The sequence below is a fragment of the Mus caroli genome, unplaced genomic scaffold, assembly GCF_978045245.1.
Source record: "Mus caroli unplaced genomic scaffold, Mus_caroli_1 scaffold_14, whole genome shotgun sequence".
Lineage (NCBI taxonomy): Eukaryota > Metazoa > Chordata > Mammalia > Rodentia > Muridae > Mus > Mus caroli.
In genome coordinates, this window is record NW_028227269.1 from 104,072,152 (window position 1) to 104,091,350 (window position 19,199).

At 45.9% G+C, this 19,199-nt stretch overlaps 1 protein-coding gene across 7 annotated transcripts in view; it reads left to right on the plus strand.

Annotated features, from left to right (window-relative positions):
* Nucleotides 1-19,199, plus strand: part of Vrk1 (VRK serine/threonine kinase 1) — an 86,041-nt gene that overhangs the window by 49,566 nt on the left and 17,276 nt on the right. For 5 of the 7 annotated variants that reach the window (XM_085830645.1, XM_021179034.3, XM_021179037.3 and 2 more), the window contains exons 6-12: nt 1,335-1,443; nt 1,554-1,646; nt 3,356-3,488; nt 4,086-4,206; nt 4,943-5,001; nt 7,942-8,120; nt 18,063-18,153. In XM_085830645.1, the coding sequence (XP_085686771.1) occupies nt 1,335-1,443; nt 1,554-1,646; nt 3,356-3,488; nt 4,086-4,206; nt 4,943-5,001; nt 7,942-8,120; nt 18,063-18,153 (785 nt within the window). The remainder of the gene's footprint in view (nt 1-1,334; nt 1,444-1,553; nt 1,647-3,355; nt 3,489-4,085; nt 4,207-4,942; nt 5,002-7,941; nt 8,121-18,062; nt 18,154-19,199) is intronic. The other 2 variants (XM_021179035.3, XM_085830646.1) reach the window with 1 other exon arrangement.

Genomic DNA, 19,199 nt, shown 5'->3' on the forward strand with positions numbered 1-19,199 from the left:
GGCCAGTAAGCAGCAGCCCTCCATGGCCTCAGCATCAGCTGCTGCCCCAGGTTCCTGCCCTGTGTGAGTTGCTGTCCTGACTTTTCTTTGATGATGAACAGTGGAAGTGTAGGTCAGATAAACCCTTGTCTTGAGTTTTGGTCATGGTGTTTGGTTGCAGCAGTAGTGATAACCCTAAGACACAGACTGTTGGCAGGTTGTTATTCAGAGTATTGTAGTGATTACACAGGTTAACAAAAGTGTTCACCCTACTATTCTCTCAGCTATGCACAACTTGCCATACCCAGGATATTGGGAAGACACATGGCTGCACAGGTCAGGGTAGCAGGAATCTTAACACAAATGAATGTATTTTGCTTCTACTTGATAGTGTGACTTTGACATAAACTTATGTGCTAAGACATTAAAAGATACATAGACTCTCTAATGAACAGGACCCTAGGCTTTCCATTACCACACTGTCTTTTCATTTAGCTGGCTGCTCCTTCCTTGGAAGCTCACTGTAGTTTACCATCATGAGCCTGACTGCTGTGTCATGAGCATTCCATGGGAGGGTTTGTCCTGTGTCTATGTCAGTGATTTACATAGATGGATAAGGATTTGGACAGCTGTTGAAGGTGACGGTGATGCTCAGAGGAGATGGGCAGTGTCCTTGCAGGTCTCCAGTGCGTCTCTGCACTCCTAGAGTTTGAGTCCCTGGGAAGGATGAGACCTGCCTCCTCATTCCATTTCTCCAAAAATTATGGCCCCAGGAAGTAATGTCACCTGGTCCAGCTGACATGGGAGGGGGCTGGCAAAACAAACAAACAAAAATCTTCATTTTTGTAGGGTATTCCTTTTGCAGATCTGACCATTGAATGTTTTACACTTAATTGCTTAATACCATTTGAACAGTTTTACTGAATGTAGTTTGTAAGCCATCTCTTGACAGCCTAGATTTAACAGAATATTGTTGAAATGTGCCTTAAAAATGGAGGTGCAGTCAGGAGAAAGAAGCAATTGTCTAAAAACAGCAGTTAGCTGTGAGAAGCCAGGTGGCTGTGTTCCATTGTAGATGAGTGTTGGATTCTGGGTGGGCACTGTCTTAATTTGAATGCTGTCTCCTATAAAACGAGCTGAGTCCAGGGCAGGATGATGAAACGTTCTGAATTCTTGAGATTTCTATGTAGTTGAGAGAGAGTCTTCATGGTATGTGTTTGCTCCCCTTTCCTCCTCGTTTATAATCTATAATACTGCCTTAGTTAGCATTAACCTGACCTAATCTGAAGGGGAATAGTCATTGCAAGTACATGTTCCCAGTTATTCCCTCACTGACATTCCTTGTTTGTCTTCAGTTACAGGTTTATGATAATGGACCGCTTTGGGAGTGACCTTCAGAAAATATATGAAGCAAATGCCAAAAGGTTTTCTCGGAAAACTGTATTGCAGCTAAGCTTAAGAATTGTATGTGAGCTATGCTCCTTGTGAATCCAGTAAGGGCTGGTTTCCGCTGAAGCTCAGCCCTCTGCTGGCCATGTTAGGTACTGCACTAACTCACTGTGTGTTCTCTGTAGCTGGATATCCTGGAGTACATCCACGAGCATGAGTACGTGCATGGGGACATCAAGGCCTCCAACCTGCTCCTGAGTCACAAGAACCCTGACCAGGTCCTTAGAACTGCAGCTTTTACTGTTGTAACTTGTGCTGCTTGGGAGCAAGTGGGGCACTCTGGGCTGAAGCCCACAAGCTCCGAAGTAGAGAAGCTAACAATGCCCTTTCTCCAGACACTTGTATCCAGTGCCATTCTGTGTTTTTGTTGCAGTGTGCTGGCACTTTATCAAGTTGGCTGTTTTGCTCTACATAATATTTGGGAGTGCTTGCTACAACGTGCATTTCAAATAGCTGTTTGGGGTGAAGCTTAAACTATAAAGTGCACCAGCGAGTTAGATCTGCTGGTCCACTTTGTCACCTTCATTACTTCCTGTGTTCAAAAACTCCATCTGACATAAGTGTCTGTTATTTGGAGAATTTGGTCTTTAATGTGGGGTCAGTTCAGTTGTCAGTGACAATAAAGGCTGCTTAGTGTCGCCTCTTGATCTTGTGTAAGAAGGAGGTTTTGAGTGCTTGGCTCAGGGAAGTGATCTGTCAACATACTCTGCCCTTGGGTCTGCTGCATACGGTTTCCTTCTTTTGATTCCCTCCTTTTCTGCCCAGGGTGTTGGCTTTTGCTCTGTAAGCTCTGGCGAGCCTCAGGAATCAGTGTAGGGCACCGGGAGCAAGCTGCTGTGCTGGGACGCTCTGTGAGGGGCATCCTCAACCATCTCATTCGAGCTGTTTCCCTGAGCACAGCCAAGAGCCTGAGCGAGCAGTAAAGCTCCCTTTACGTTAGCTGAAGTAGGAAGGGCTTGCAGAGCACTATTAGAAACCGACTGCTGTTGGTTTGCACGTGACTGATGGGAGCAGCTTCTGTCCACACGGCAGCTGTGTGCGGCTCTCCTGCCTTTCTGACCTGCTCTGTGGATGGGGTTACTCTCTCAGGCCACATGTGTCCATCTTTGTGTTCACGCGCACATGTGTCCATGCGTTGTGACAGAACCAGGTGTATGTGTGGCTGTCAGACGGAAGCCACTTATCCTAGTGTTGTATGCTAGTCGGGACAACCAGCTATGCCCATAGCATTACTCTGGTTTTTTTTGTTTGTTTTTTAAGTTAGCTTTAATCTGGAAGACCAGACTGTAATATATAGTATTTAAGATGCAGGTAGAGGCCTGATCTAAGAGTTTTGAAAGTTATTATAGCCCTTGAATCATTTTATGAAGTAAATAGGCATTTGACTATTTTACAAGGATCAAGAGTAGAAGACAGCTGTTGTTTTGTGTGCTAACAGCATTCATGTCCCTTTTCTTTGTGGAGAGAGTCTTGAACATTTATATTTTGTTGTAGTTTTGTTCTAGACTCTGTAAAAGAAACTGACCATCTGTAAGCCTTGCCCATGGAGACAGGATTAACCACTTTAGCAGAAAGCATGCAGAGGGAACTAACACTCGAGCACTGTGGCCTTCTGGTCATTTAACACTTATTAAAAGTCAAACCTTCCTGGGTGGGAGGGTGGGGATAGCTTAGTGGTAGCGCAGCAGCAGCAGAGCTCTTGCCTAGCTTGTGTGAAGCTTTAGGTGCGACCCCCAGCATTGCAAAGAAGGTGGGGGGAGACTCAGGACTTGCTGGAGTGCTCAGTTTAGATTTGACTTGCTTCGTGAGCTGCTGTTTGCCCTTGTAGGTGAATCGACCTCCAAGTGATTGTATTTTATTTCAGTACTTTTCTGGTCATTCATGTGCATTGATTTTCGTCTCTAATTTGGTTCTTGGAAATTTATAGGTATATTTGGTAGACTATGGCCTTGCTTATCGGTACTGCCCAGATGGAGTTCATAAAGAGTACAAGGAAGATCCCAAAAGGTGCCATGACGGCACCCTGGAGTTCACCAGCATCGACGCTCACAAAGGCGTGGGTATGTCCACAGTGGCCTGTGTACTCAGGTTTCTGTCTGAATGCTAAGTAAACACATAGACTGATAGAGAGTATGGGATACGGGAAGAGTGATGTGGAGAAGGAGGGCTGAGGCTTGGCTCCTGTACTTGAGTAAGGGCCCTTAGGAATGCCTCTGGTCTTCAGGGGTGCCAGACTGTACTTAGGACTCACACAGCTGAGCTCTGTGCTGCCTTGTTTTCTAGTGTCTGGGTTCTGTGTGGCTTCTGTTTTGTATAAGCTAGCTTAGCCCCTTCTCTGCCCTTTCTGTGGAGGACATACGGACAGTGTCTGGTATGTGAGTGTCTTTACGGCTCCCAAAGACAGCTGGGTGTGAGGTGGCTTCAGACTTTACTTCCTAGACCAGAGGTAGCAGTTTCAAACCCTAAGACTTATCAGTTGGGTTCTAAGTAAGTTATTACTTGGAGAACAAAGGTTTGTTTTACACAGCCCATGGTTCAGTGATTTTATTATACGCAGGCAAATGTTTCTGCTGCAGGTTAGACCTGAGTGGACTGCTCTGTCTTGCTGTTTTTCTGGAATGCTGTTTCACCATGTTAACCTCCTGTTCTGTTTGTAGCCCCATCAAGACGTGGGGATTTGGAAATACTTGGTTATTGCATGATCCAGTGGCTCAGCGGCTGTCTTCCTTGGGAAGATAACTTGAAAGATCCTAACTACGTTAGGGATTCCAAAATTAGGTAAGGGACAACTTACATTGTTTTGGGTTGCATGGTGATGGGGCAAAAGAAATACCCCTTTTAAAAACATTTTTGGTTCTCTGTGAGTTTTGTATCATGCACCCCAATCCTACTTTTATCTCCCCTCTCCTTGTACCCACTGCCCACCCTTGCAAACGCCCCCCACCCCCACCCCCGCTTCTTAATTCTGATTTCTCACTGGAGTCCTTTTGATATCCTGTCGCTGTCCTGTGCCATGGAGATCCCATAGATTTAGATCTGTAGGACTAGCCCCTTCTGGACTCCAGCAGGTCATTGATGGGGTAGATTTGGGGTGGGGCAATTCAAAGCCCTGCATCTGGGCTCTTACCAGGGCCACCTCCACTCTGCTGCCCAGAGGATATGCAGGGCCCGATCTCCTGAGTGTTGCAGCTGGTGTGGGACAGGTCCAGCTCTCCTGCCTGCCACAGATGGTGAGGGAGGCACAGATTCTGTCAGAGTTTCTTGACAGTTTCTTTGGAGTTTTATTCTGTAGATTATATTTTATTTTATTTATTTTATAGGCAGGGTGTTGTTGAGCAGCCCTCCTGCCCGAGTCCGCACACCTGGCAGTGGTTTAAGTAGAAGGTGCAGGTTCGATAGCAGGTCTGTTTGACTTTGCTGTTCCCCTCAGACACACTGCCTGCTGAGATGTGTCCTATTATTGAAGGCTCTTGGGGACACACTTGTAACTAAGGACTCCTTCCTTCCTCCACAGATACAGAGACAACGTCGCAGCTTTGATGGAGAAATGCTTTCCTGAGAAAAATAAGCCAGGTAGGGAAGGCTCCAGTAGACCTTCGTACAGCTTTTGTTTTCTGGAAGGAAAAGCCCTCGGCCTGTGTGTGAGTTGGGCATTTCAGTTGCTGCTGTTGGAGGTACATGGTGAGCTGGGCAGTGAGCCTGGAGCCTCATACAGCTGCCCTTAGCTTTCAGGAATGGAAGTGGGTTGTGTTCACTGCGGCAGTGGCTATGGAGTTGTTTTGTGTACTGGAGTGCTGTCAGTGCAGGCTGTACCAGACCCATCCCTGAGCATGGCTAAGGATGTAACAGGGATTTCTGTTAGCACATTATACTGTTAGTCCTGTGGAGAATAAGAAAACAGGGAATGGAACTGGGAATGTGGAGAAGGCACAGAGAGTAGGGAGGGGAATGTAAGTGTTGGTCAGAGAGGCCAGGGACAGCCTTGCAGCAGCTGAAGGAGGTGCTGTGTGGAGGCTGGGAAGACTGTCCTGATGGTGTGAGGCCTGCGTTCTTGGTCATCATGGGGTCATTGGCTTTTACTTTGATTGAGAGTCTACAGCTTGAAATAGGAGAAGGTGCCAGTGGCCTCGCCTTCTAGAGACATGAAATGTGTCTGGTTCCCCGGGAAGCTCTTCTGTCACCATCCATCCTGTTCCCAGTCACCCGGTGCCCCCACACTCTGCTGTGTGTCTTTTCACCTGCCCTGCTTTCCTGGGTTCCAGTCCTCACATACTCTGCGGCTTGTCTGGATCTTGTCCTCCGCACAGCACCAGCTTCCCATGGACTGTGAGAAGGGCTGAGTCAGCTGGCCTAGCATCATCTCCTCAAGACTTTTCCTTCATCTTCTCATGTTGCCCTTGTTAAGATGCAGGTGTGGACTCTGTTCTTTTTGTCTGTTCTTGGTTGTACCGCCTCAGATACTCCAGTCTGGCTTCTTTCTTGATGACTGACAGCATCTGGAGCCTTGGGTGTTGCTGGTTTTAAACCTGACTTCATTCTTTTTCTTTTTTTAACTAAAGAATTAACTAAAGTTTTTAAAACTTAAAACTTAGGTGTAGGGGTGTCTCCTGCATGTGTGTCTGTACACATGCGTGCCTAGTTCCTGCAGAAGCCAGTAAAGGTGTCCAGACTCCTGGAGCAGGACTTTGAGGTGGTTGTGAGTTACCATGTGGGTTTTGTGGTTGGACCCACATCCTTAGGGGAGCAGCCAGTGCTCCCTCCACCCCCCACCCCTGGTTCTTAACTGCGCTCTGTCGAAGCCTTAGTGTCGTCAATGTCAGCTTCACACTAACACTCCTCTGTTTGCTGGGCTTTGAGCTTGCAGTGGTTTGTGCTTGAGTTTTGAGAGCCACTGCCTTTGTAATACTGAATCTTCCAGCCCACTGTGGCAATTCTTCCATTTAATCCCTCCTTAAATTCTGGTTATATTTCGGTCTCTGCAGAAATCTTGCATAGTCACATTAGGTAATTGGTACTTTTTTATGGTAACTGTTCTGGTTTAAACATTTCTAGTTTTTAACAGTATGTAAAGATGGGGCAGATTTGTATGTGTTCTGCCTTGCATCCTGTTCTGCACTGTAGCTATTATCTATTAGTTTTAGCAGCTTTGTAGGAAGTTTGCTTTGTTGTTTTCTTTCCCTTCCCCTCTCTTCCTCCTCCCTTACTCCCACCCTCCCCCACCCTCTCCCTGCCAGGACTTGCTTTCTCTGTGTATCCCTAGCTGGCCTTGAACCTGTGCTCCTCCTGCCTCAGCTTCCTGAAAGCTAGGATTCCATGTCTGTCTACCAAGACCATTTGTCATAGACCTTGAGGCAAGTAAGTACAGTTGAGCTGTTTGCTCCTGAAGACGCTTTGGCGCCCCTGACTTGCTTGCTTGCTTGCCTTCCTGTAGCTTTTGTCAGACACACAGGTATTTGTTCTAGATGTTTTTTTGTTTTGTTTTGTTTTGTTTTGTTTTTTTTTTTTTTTTTTTTTTTTTTTGAGACAGGGTTTCTCTGTGTAGCCCTGGGTGTCCTGGAACTCAACTCTGTAGACCAGGCTGGCCTCGAACTCAGAAATCCACCCGCCTCTGCCTCCCAAGTGCTGGGATTAAAGGCGTATGCCACCACTCCCGGCTAGATGTTTTTAAAATATAAAATTCTTACTCATTCCTGGATGCTTCATACCTTTATGTAGTGTGTTTTGATCATATTATATTGGGTGTTTTAGATTCCATTTATCTGGTTAAGATAGTGGGTGCTTGCTAACCCTCCCCCTTGACCCCTCAGCTGTTGAGAATAGTGCCTGGCCACACTGTGGCACTTGAGTAGTTAAGCTACTGATTGTGTAAGTGTGTGGATGGCTCCTGCTCTGGCGAGAGCGGGAACATCTATCGTGTGTTGCATGTGGAATAGAAGGAAGGCTTGGGCTAGAGGAGGGCAGCCTTCTCAGTAACAGACCAGGGAGACCGAGGGGCAGGAGCTGGGGCCTGAGGTGATGGCCGCATGTCAGCAAACTAACTGATGGTGAAGGAGCAGTGGGCGCTGTGTCAAGGGAGATGCCAGTGAGTGGGGCCGGTCCTGTCAGTGAAGTTTCTTCTCATGCCAGAGGCGCCTTGCCTCTGGACCTGCCTCACTGTTCTTGGAGTTTGGTTTCTCACTTCATAGCATGCTCTCATAGAAGACTGCTAACTTCTAGGGTCACTGAAGCTCGGGCATACTATGTTCTGAATTCCTTTTATATATCCATTTGTTGTGTGTCGGAAGTATAACTTATGTTCTCTCATTGCCTCTAGGGCTGCAGAAATGTAACTCAGTCTGTTGTTTTACTTTACCTACCCGAGCTTTCCCAGACTTAGCTCTGACTGAGCACGGCTCTGTTGTAACGTGTTGCACACTTGTAGTTTTGCACTGGCTGTGACTGTTTTCTTAGGAATGAGCTGGACATACTGGGTTTGTGACTAAATGTGGTAAAATGATTGTGTTGTTATTTTAGGTGAGATCGCTAAGTACATGGAGTCTGTGAAACTACTGGAATACACCGAAAAACCTCTCTATCAAAACCTGCGTGACATCCTTTTACAAGGACTAAAAGCTATAGGAAGTAAAGACGATGGCAAACTGGATTTTAGTGCTGTGGAGAACGGAAGTGTGAAGACAAGACCAGCCTCAAAGGTGGGTCTGGTTATTGAATGGTGCTTCGGGTTTCCTTTGATCCCACCATGAGGTAGTTCACGGAGCGAGGCTAAGGCTCAGCAAGGAAGCTAGGCGGGCTGATGGGTAAGAGGGCATTTATATAAAGGAGGGCAGACTGATGACAGAGAGTGTATAGGAGACTAGGGACAGCGAGTATTTCCAGGAGCAGGTTGTTCAGTATCTGAAATGACCTTACCTGTGACCTGAGGTTAGGTGTCGATGGGGCGGTGACTCTTCTGCCATCAGCCTTGTCCTAGGTAGGTAGAGGGGGTCTCTTTTTCAAAGGCATCTTAAATGTACAGTCACCTTGCTACCTGGCCAGTACTTCCTTTTTATTTATTTTCTTTTTGGTTTGTGGAGACAAGGTTTCTCTGTGTAGCCATGGCTATCTTGGAACTTTGTAGACCAGGCTGGCCTCAAACTCCACCTGCCTCTGCCTCCTGAGTGCTGGGAGTAAAGGCGTGCGCCACCACTGCCTGCTAGCACTTTCTGGTTGGGGTTACTGGTGAAGGTTTACAGAAAGGTATTCCTAGTGTAGTGTGACTCAGGGTGAAGAGATCACATCACCCTTCCCAAGCTTGCCTCTGTTTTTCCTGGATCCTGCTTCAGCAGCTGGGTCAAGGGGGTCACAGGGCCACTTTTGCTTGTTGCAGACATGTTTCTAAACGGTTATTTTGGGCTCACTTCTTCAGGTTTTAGGTAGAAGGAAGCTATGAGTTTTCATCTCTCTAATATCCCTGCCCTGATTTTCTAACACATTTATTTTATCTTTTGTGTGTGAACACTTAGAGTTAATTAGACTCCGTATGCATTCTCTCACAAGAGGGATGTCTTCGTCCATAGCCCATCTCTCAAGTTGTTAAGAGGGCAGGTGTCCTGGTGTTTCTCTGTGCTCTGTGTTCTTAGTGGTTAGAGTTCCTGAGTCTTATATTTTTCTTCTTATTTTTTTATTATTGCTCTGTCCTTTCTCTTGGATTCATCTTTTAGAGTATGTGTTCAAGTTCCTTCTTTTGAGGCGAGCTATAAGTGGTAAACTTTATGTATCCACGGTTTCCACCAACGGTGTTATTTGCTTCATTGAGAGTGATTTGGTCAGAGTCACTGCTGAGCTGTCTGTCTCTCGGCTTCCAGTTTGGTTAATTTTGTTTGTTACTCGATTTCTGGTTTCCCCCCTATGTTTGAGGCCTCTTGCTTTTCATTTTATCCCCACATTCTGCTTCCACCATAGAATGTGTGAGAGAGTATGTGCGTTTTTTTCTTAGTTTAAACCTCGTATATGCTTGGTGCTTGGTGCTTGGTGAACCGCGGCTGAAGACATGACACTCATCCTGGAACTTGAGAAGATCATCTTTGTAAGCGTGCAGGTGCCTCCTCTTCATCTCCCTGAGTGTCTTCCCTGAGACCCGGGAGAGCTGGAATCCAGCTTCTCTTTTCTTCTCCTTTCCATTGTGTAGCTTTTCTTTTTGCTGGTCTAACTCTATTGATGATAACACCGATCTGTGGACTTCTAGCTCATCTCCCTCATTTGTGACTTCTCCGTGACATTTTAGGGGAATTAGTGATTTTCTTTGTGTTTTAGTTTTCAATACCATATGCTACCCCTCCCCCCTTCTTCATTCCTCCAGAGGACTCTCTCACCTTCATGCCTCTTCTCTGTATGCACTGGGTTTAGTCAGGGCAGTCTGTGTGGCCTTAGGTCTGGGGCCGTGGTGGAACCTGGTGTGGTCAACAGGTGCACAGCTGAAGGCAGTGCTTCCCCTTCTCCCAGAATTCCTCAGTAGCCAGTAGATGAGCAGGAATGGGCAAGGCCCAAGAGCCTTTCTTGCATCTATGACCTAGTGAAGACTGAGTTTATTCTTGTTTTCCTGGTGTAATAGCCTCTTACGTCTCTTTGTGGGTAGGAATTGCTGTTTTATAACAGCTCTGAGCATGGGGATTCTGTGTGTTGTTTGAGTTTAGTCTCTCTCTTGTTCTGTAATTGTCCTTGGGTTTTGTTCCTCACCCCATTTGGAATGGTATTCCCTGTTTACTGTTTCTGTCCAGTGCCTGTCACCAGAGGTGAGAGAGTGAGATTCTTGGGACGGGCCACATGGGGACTTCTGGTGTCAGAACTCCTGGCTTCTCCACTTCTTCTGTCGAGTCTGGAGTCCCTTCAATAAGAATACCTCAGGTTGCCGGGTGTGGTGGCGCATGCCTTTAATCCCAGCACTCGGGAGGCAGAGGCAGGTGGATTTCTGAGTTGGAGGCCAGCCTGGTCTACAAAGTGAGTTCCAGGACAGCCAGGGCTATACAGAGAAACCCTGTCTCGAAAAACCAAAAAAAAAAAACCTCAAAAAACAAACAAACAAAAAAAACCTCAGGTCATATCTGCAGACTTTCAAGACTGTCCTCGAAGCTCTGACTCTTTCCTGTCTTGGAGTGTACTACCCACACCAGTTAAACCAGCGTTAAAGGATGGAGTGGGACTCAGGCCTCAGGGTGTATAAAGGCTTCTTAGATGATTCCCTCATGCAGATGCAGTTGAGAACCATTGTGCATCAAAAGTTGAGAGTCAGGCTGGTGAGATGGCTCAGTGGTTAAGAGCACCAACTGCTCTTCCAAAGGTCCCGAGTTCAAATCCCAGCAACCACATGGTGGCTCACAACCATCCCTAACGAAATCTGATGCCCTCTTCTGGAGTGTCTGAAGACAGCTACAGTGTACTTACATATAATAAATAAATAAATCTTTAAAAAGAAAAAAAAAGAGAAAAAAAAAGTTGAGGATCTGAGTAGTGAGATCTATGTAGATATTAGCCTTTTTGTAAGTAAGCTATCCAGTATTGGGTTGTAAGTAGACTTTTCAGCTCCATGGCCAGTTTTTGTATGTGTCAGTGAGGCCTACACACCCTGCTCCTACACACCCTGCTTTGATCTTCGTGTACTTGTGCATCTGACTGTAGAGTCAGGAGACCATTAGATACAGTATCAGTGCCTTGAGCTCTTAAGAATTGATCTATGGAAGCAACATAAGGGCATCTTGTCAGCTGTCCTCAGCATCAGGTGGTTGAGTTGTCTTTAATCATGGCCAAGTTTTAGGATGCTAAGCATACACACTTTTGCATTTTTAATAAGGGGTGAATTTAAAAACACATTTTCTGTGGAAATAATAATGCATTCTTTCTTTCTTACAAGCTGGTCACAAGGGATAAAAAATGAAGCCTGGATGCTGAGCGCTGTTGCTAACACATGCAAGCATCAGGGAGGGCGGGCTATGTCAGGGCTGCCTGCCTACTGCTTAACTCTCCTGCGCTCTTCGTTTAGAAAATAACAGTTTCATTTTATTGTCTTGCTGCCATCTGCAGAACTGAGTTAGAGCCTTGAAGTTGAGTTCGGTTTGCGGGTATTGGATAGATTGTACTGATGAGTGCATGTGTGATAGGTTCAGTTTGCGGGTATTGGATAGATTGTACTGATGAGTGCATGTGTGATAGGTTCAGTTTGCGGGTATTGGATAGATTGTACTGATGAGTGCACGTGTGATAGGTTCAGTTTGCGGGTATTGGATAGATTGTACTGATGAGTGCACGTGTGATAGGTTCAGTTTGCGGGTATTGGATAGATTGTACTGATGAGTGCACGTGTGATAGGTTCAGTTTGCGGGTATTGGATAGATTGTACTGATGAGTGCACGTGTGATAGGTTCAGTTTGCGGGTATTGGATAGATTGTACTGATGAGTGCATGTGTGATAGGTTCAGTTTGCGGGTATTGGATAGATTGTACTGATGAGTGCATGTGTGATAGGTTCGGTTTGCGGGTATTGGATAGATTGTACTGATGAGTGCACGTGTGATAGGTACGGTTTGCGGGTATTGGATAGATTGTACTGATGAGTGCATGTGTGATAGGTTCAGTTTGCGGGTATTGGATAGATTGTACTGATGAGTGCATGTGTGATAGGTCTTCAGTTTGCGGGTATTGGATAGATTGTACTGACGAGTGCATGTGTGATAGGTCTTCAGTTTGCGGGTATTGGATAGATTGTACTGACGAGTGCACGTGTGATAGGTTCAGTTTGCGGGTATTGGATAGATTGTACTGATGAGTGCATGTGTGATAGGTTCAGTTTGCGGGTATTGGATAGATTGTACTGATGAGTGCATGTGTGATAGGTCTTCAGTTTGCGGGTATTGGATAGATTGTACTGACGAGTGCATGTGTGATAGGTCTTCAGTTTGCGGGTATTGGATAGATTGTACTGATGAGTGCACGTGTGATAGGTTCGGTTTGCGGGTATTGGATAGATTGTACTGATGAGTGCACGTGTGATAGGTTCGGTTTGCGGGTATTGGATAGATTGTACTGATGAGTGCACGTGTGATAGGTTCAGTTTGCGGGTATTGGATAGATTGTACTGATGAGTGCACGTGTGATAGGTTCAGTTTGCGGGTATTGGATAGATTGTACTGATGAGTGCATGTGTGATAGGTTCAGTTTGCGGGTATTGGATAGATTGTACTGATGAGTGCATGTGTGATAGGTTCGGTTTGCGGGTATTGGATAGATTGTACTGATGAGTGCATGTGTGATAGGTTCGGTTTGCGGGTATTGGATAGATTGTACTGATGAGTGCATGTGTGATAGGTTCGGTTTGCGGGTATTGGATAGATTGTACTGATGAGTGCATGTGTGATAGGTCTTCAGTTTGCGGGTATTGGATAGATTGTACTGACGAGTGCATGTGTGATAGGTTCAGTTTGCGGGTATTGGATAGATTGTACTGATGAGTGCACGTGTGATAGGTTCAGTTTGCGGGTATTGGATAGATTGTACTGATGAGTGCACGTGTGATAGGTTCGGTTTGCGGGTATTGGATAGATTGTACTGATGAGTGCATGTGTGATAGGTCTTCAGTTTGCGGGTATTGGATAGATTGTACTGATGAGTGCACGTGTGATAGGTTCGGTTTGCGGGTATTGGATAGATTGTACTGATGAGTGCATGTGTGATAGGTTCAGTTTGCGGGTATTGGATAGATTGTACTGATGAGTGCATGTGTGATAGGTTCAGTTTGCGGGTATTGGATAGATTGTACTGATGAGTGCACGTGTGATAGGTTCAGTTTGCGGGTATTGGATAGATTGTACTGATGAGTGCACGTGTGATAGGTTCAGTTTGCGGGTATTGGATAGATTGTACTGACGAGTGCATGTGTGATAGGTCTTCAGTTTGCGGGTATTGGATAGATTGTACTGATGAGTGCATGTGTGATAGGTTCAGTTTGCGGGTATTGGATAGATTGTACTGATGAGTGCATGTGTGATAGGTTCAGTTTGCGGGTATTGGATAGATTGTACTGATGAGTGCACGTGTGATAGGTTCGGTTTGCGGGTATTGGATAGATTGTACTGATGAGTGCATGTGTGATAGGTTCAGTTTGCGGGTATTGGATAGATTGTACTGATGAGTGCATGTGTGATAGGTCTTCAGTGGTCCTGGCTTGCTAAACGTTGATTTGCAGCAAAAGACAAGGTGATGATTGGTATTAAATACATATATACTACATGTGGCCCCATAGTGTATATTAAAACATACACGTTGCAACCATGGCTTTGTAGTATATTTTCCTTTGAAGCTGTTGTTTGGTATGGGTAAAGTGGACTCCTGGCTTCATGTTTTCTCTTTGTGTTTAGTGAGTTGGGGTTTTGTGGGCCAAGGGAACTGTTTTTAATAGTAATTCTAAAGTGGCTTATGTGTTTTCTAAGGAACTGGCCTCACAAGGCCTGAGGTGGTTCCCACCATCATGTGGAAGGGAAAGGGTTGCTTTTTACTGATCTTTAGGGAGATAGACGTCTTATAACATCTGCAGTGGGCGCCTCAGGGTTCCCTTCTTCCTTGGTGCAGAGGACTTGATGATGCTGGTAAGTCACCCTTTCAGCTTCTGGCTGTCACCTGCTGCTTCAGAAGCATCTCACAGAGCCACTTTCTGTTGATGGACCTTGTGGCATCCACATGAGACACTTTGTTACGAGTTAAAGAGAGGGGCCTGACAGCTCTGAAGTGAGTGTCCCTTCCCCTGGCCTTGCAAGTCCACAGACCTGAGCTTGATCTCCGGTATCCATGGAACCTGGAAGTGGAGTACCAGCTCCACAGTTATTCTGTGGTCTCCTCATGTTTTCTGGCTGTATATACATGTACCCACATATCCATCCACTCAACCCTGCAAACACTGAATAGTGTGTGTGTGTGTGTGTGTAGGTAGGGAGTCTCAAAAAACACAAACTGAGCTGCCTTGGGTCTTGCAGCTACCATTCTTTAACTATAATGTCGTTTCCTCTGAGAAGCTCATGGCACTTAAAGAAAATCTAGTGATTTTAGTCATAAAATACAGATAATTAAGGTGTAACTCGCTGCCTGTTTTTGCCTTTTCCCTTGAATTGTCCATAAAACATGTTAAGTTTTTGATATTAGTGGTGTAAGTGATCGTGTCCTCAGAGGAAAGCATCTTGTTAATTCCAGCGTGGGTAAAGAGTAAAGACATTAATTTCTAGAGCTGAGTTCACTGACTCTAGAAACATCTTTAGTTTAACATCAAGTTTGCTGGTGCTAAAGCTAGAGTCCTGGAGAGCCCTCACTGCACCAGTTGCACGTGTTGTCCTCAGACATGCGACCGGAGCCTTCCAGGTCTAGGTTGCTGCCTTAATAGGAACCTTCTGCTCCTAGTGTGCCAATAGACTCTGGCTACGGGTTTCTGCTCGCCTGTTGATTAACTGTTCTTTTCATAAATATCAGGAGGGCTTTTAGTAGCGCCTTCTCTGGGTCCTCAAGAGGCTGAGCCAAAGGAAGACAACTGTACTCCAGAATAAGCAGTGGGCGGTGCAGATACAGCCCACTCTGTATGTGCACAAATGCATCAGGTCTCTGCACACTTAGTGGGCTGGGGTGCTTTCTGGTGCACATGCATTGTGGTAAAGCTCAGCCAGAGTTAGGAAAGGGCAAGGTGCACACTTGCGCACGCTTGTGCATGCTTCTGCCAGATGCTACAGTGGGGTTAATCTTGTCATCCCAGCAATACACACTGAGCACGTTCTCCTTGGCTTGCTTGTGTCTCTTTCCATTTTTTTCATGTAGTGCATTTTAACCGAGTCTGCTGGTCTGCAGGTTCCGTGTTACACCATGTCTGCTGTCTCTCGTGCCCCCCACCCTCTGGCCCCCTTCACCTTTAGTCATCTGTGAGCCATGCACGTTTGCTTGGTGACTTTACTGGGCTCTTGACAACTATGACAAATTGGCAAGTGTGTTTGTGCCTGGAGATCTTTAGCTTGTTTAACACCAAGCCTCCTGGACATTTTAGGCTTTTTGTTTTTATAATAACAGGTATGATGGCTACAGTGAGGGGCAGGGCACCCCACAGTGTCTTGGGCTTTGTTGGTGATGCCCATGGTCTGGCTACTGTTTCTTAGACATGGGCTCCTGCAGTGATCTCAGGCTTGACTTGAGCAAGGACTTGGTCTCTGGTTTTGCCTCTGAAGTTTTTTGTTGTGTTTTCTGTTGAAGCAGCTTCATTGGTCTCCAGTCAGTGTTTAGACTATTAGTAAATTATCAGTCCAAATGTATCCAGCTGATTTCTCTTCCTGTTTCTAAATTGGAAGTGAGAAGCAGCTAATTAACTAAGTTTTAACCTAGCATATCTGAACACTTTAAAAACATAATGTGTAGTATATTACTATGTCCTTTGAAATAAGCCCATTCATTTTTCAAGACTTTTTCTGTGTTGAATTAAAAGCAAACTCTGTCCCACATGTATTTTGTAAGTTATTCCTGTGTGTCATACAGTATCTTGGTTTCATTTATAAATGCAAATAAAAATACCTGTGAAACATGGCAGACTGTCACGGATTCAGACAATGGCACAAGCACTTGGGAAGGGAACCCACTCTTACACACCCAAAGTCTAAGGATTCTGATAGCTGCTTCTTGCTGTTTGGGATTTGTGTACTGCTGTATAACCCAAGTGTCATCTGTATGCACTGTTAAACTAGACAGGCTTCGTTTTCTCTTGCTCACTAGTGATCTTTAGCCCATGGACCCTTTCTGCCCAAGCTGCATGTGCAGTCAGAAGAGTTGGGAAGGAGCTGGCGGGTGGATGAATGTGACCCACCACTCTCCCCATACACAGGTGCTCCTTTCCTTGGCTGAATGCTGTCTGATTTTCATTCCTTGTAATTCACCTGTATGGAGATTAAGAAAGCTTATTTCTATTAAATACAATTCAAAACAAAATGAATGTGTTAGGCTCTGGTAGGAAATACTGGCTAGCTCCCTTTATAATGAGCATTTAAAAACTGTCCTATAAAATCTGGAAACTGCTTTCTGTTCTATTTGGAACATAGAGCAGAGTGCTGAAATATTCCTCCTTAATTTTGGTCTGAGGGAACAAAAGTGTCTGTGTTTATCCCTGCCTAATGCATCACAAGTCTGCTGACACGCTAACCTTGGAGTCTTGGCCGCCGTTAATCAGGCCTGTGAACCGGCAGGAAAGACGTACCTAACGCGCTCCGTCAGTGCACTTGCATATGGAAGCTCTCACAGGGGAGCTGCCCGTGCCAGCTGAGGGTTACCTGCCCACTGCAGTTATTGTATGTAATTATCGAGCCAATCTGTTCAGCCCAGCAGGGTTTAGATGGTAATCATGAAGCAACACTTTGGAAAGAAAGATGTAAGGCATTCTCTCCTTCCCTCATCAGCAGTGTGAAGTTAGAGCCGTTCTTGTGGCTGTGTCTGGGAAGCAGCACCTTCTTAGACACACATCTCCTTCCTAAGTGAATGCCACTGACGGTTCCTAGGGTTTAACCGGGTTATTTCTGTGTGGGAGCCTTTCTACAAGGTGTGTGCAGGTTTCTCTGAATCCGGCCTTCCTGCTGCCATCTTCCCATGCTTCAGACCGTGGGATTGAGTGGCGTGCACTGACACTGCTACTGGCTATGAAACATGGTAGCTTGTACAGGAACCCATGGCTGCCATTAGGGAGAGAGTGCTGTGCTGTCAGTAAATATTATCTTCTGCAGCTGTGCACAGAATGGCCCGAAGCAAGGGACACTTTCAGATGAAGCTGAACGAACTTAACATTAATTGCTAGACAGAGTAAGTGAGGATCCATTGCATCATGCTGTGGAGTCGGGATGTGTCAGACATCTTCCTCAATGATCCATAGGTCCATCAGGAAACCTGGGCTTTGCATTAGAATTCAGAGTGCTACACATTTAGATTCATACTTACATAGGATAAGGCTACAAGAAAAACAAAGTTTTATATTCATTGCCAACATCCCTCTATAAATTCACCTATAGAGAGCTCAGCACAGAATTGGATTAGTGTAGACTCGTGTGTTTGTGAGGAGTGGCAGGCGATGGAGTCAAAGCACATCCTGCAGATGCTTCCGCCGAGAACGTGGAGATGGAAGGGCAGTGTGGAGAACGGGGCAGCTCGGAGAGAGCAGGACCTTGTACTTGTGAGGTCGCTCACAGATGGAGGTTATGGGACATTCTAAAGAAACACTGGCTCATGAGCAGAGTTTGCCACCAAATCTAGATTCCATGTGTGACATGAGGTGTATGCCTTCCTGTCTTGCAGACTCAACCTCTGCCTTTCCCTCCACCCATGTTAAGCAGAAAAGTGAGTGTCACTGTCCTGTGGAGGTGACAGCAAGCTGGTAAACATTTCACATCCTATTGGTCAGTGTGGCTCGGATGGCAGGACCCCACGCAGGCGGGGGCTGCTTTTGCTCTCCTTCCCGGCTTCTTCTGGATGTTTTGAGACTCCCACACTTAGATAGTTTCATATATATGTTATTTGTACAATTATGTACATTTGCTTATGCGGGCACCAGACTACATTTCTCTCTTCCTCTCTTGTTTTTTGAACCTTGTTTCCTATGTAAGAAGCGGAAGAAAGAAGCAGAAGAAAGCGCGGTGTGCACTGTGGAGGACATGGAGTGCTCAGACACACAGGTGCAAGAGGCCGCACAGACCCGTAAGTGACAGCCCTTGCTTACCCTTCCATATGCAGCCCCAGGCTGCACTTCCTCCCACTGGCTGGTGGACTGGCCACACGCGTCATATATAATATTTCAGTTTGATGATAAAATACCTTGGAGATAGGGTTTGTATTGCGTAGTACGTATAGGGGTGTCTTTCGTACACACTTTCTGTCACTCGCTCTCCACAGCAGTCAGGACAGGGGTTTGGGAGGTAGAAACCAGAGCTGCTTCTCAGGCCTGAAGGATGCTTCCCACCTCTCCTGGTGGTGGGGGCTGCACACTCAGCTGCAGTGGATTTCTCTGAGGCTCGTCCCAGCCAGGTAGGAGAGGGAGGAATCAAGCTTTGAACTTCACTGTTGAAAGTGAGTGATACGGAAGTAAAGATCTGAAGTTCCTTCTACTTAGGGGCTGGAGCTGAAGGTCCCGTCTATAAAGTCACAGTTAGAAATGGTGTCAGCAAAGGCATCTGCGTGTGCAGGCTGAGACTGGACATGCTCTGCTGTGTCGGGGCTTCTCAGACACTGCTCTCTTGGACCCAACGTTTTTTTTTTTTTTTGGTTTTTCGAGACAGGATTTCTCTGTGTAGTCCTGGCTGTTCTGGAACTCACTTTGTAGACCAGGCTGGCCTCGAACTCAGAAATCCGCCTGCCTCTGCCTCCTGAGTGCTGGGATTAAAGGCGTGCGCCACCACGCCCGGCTGACCCAGCGGTTTTTAAAAGACTTTTTTGCTCTTTCTCAGTTTTATTATTTTGCTTGTCCTTGGGCACTTTTAATTTCTGATGAATAGCCTCGTTTTGGGCAAGAAGGTCACAGTAGCATAAATGCTCTAGTGACAGAGGCCAGCACGGTAGTTTGTCTTTCTGTTGACACTGGTCCTGGTACGTGTTAGAAAGCAAATTTTGGAAGACAGCCACCTTTATCTGGATTTTATTAGTGTTTTGCCCTTACATATTGTGGATCTAACCTGGTTAGGTTCATCTGCATTTACCCTGGGACACCAGGAGGGTGTTATTCACTGCAGAGGCCAACGCTCCACAGT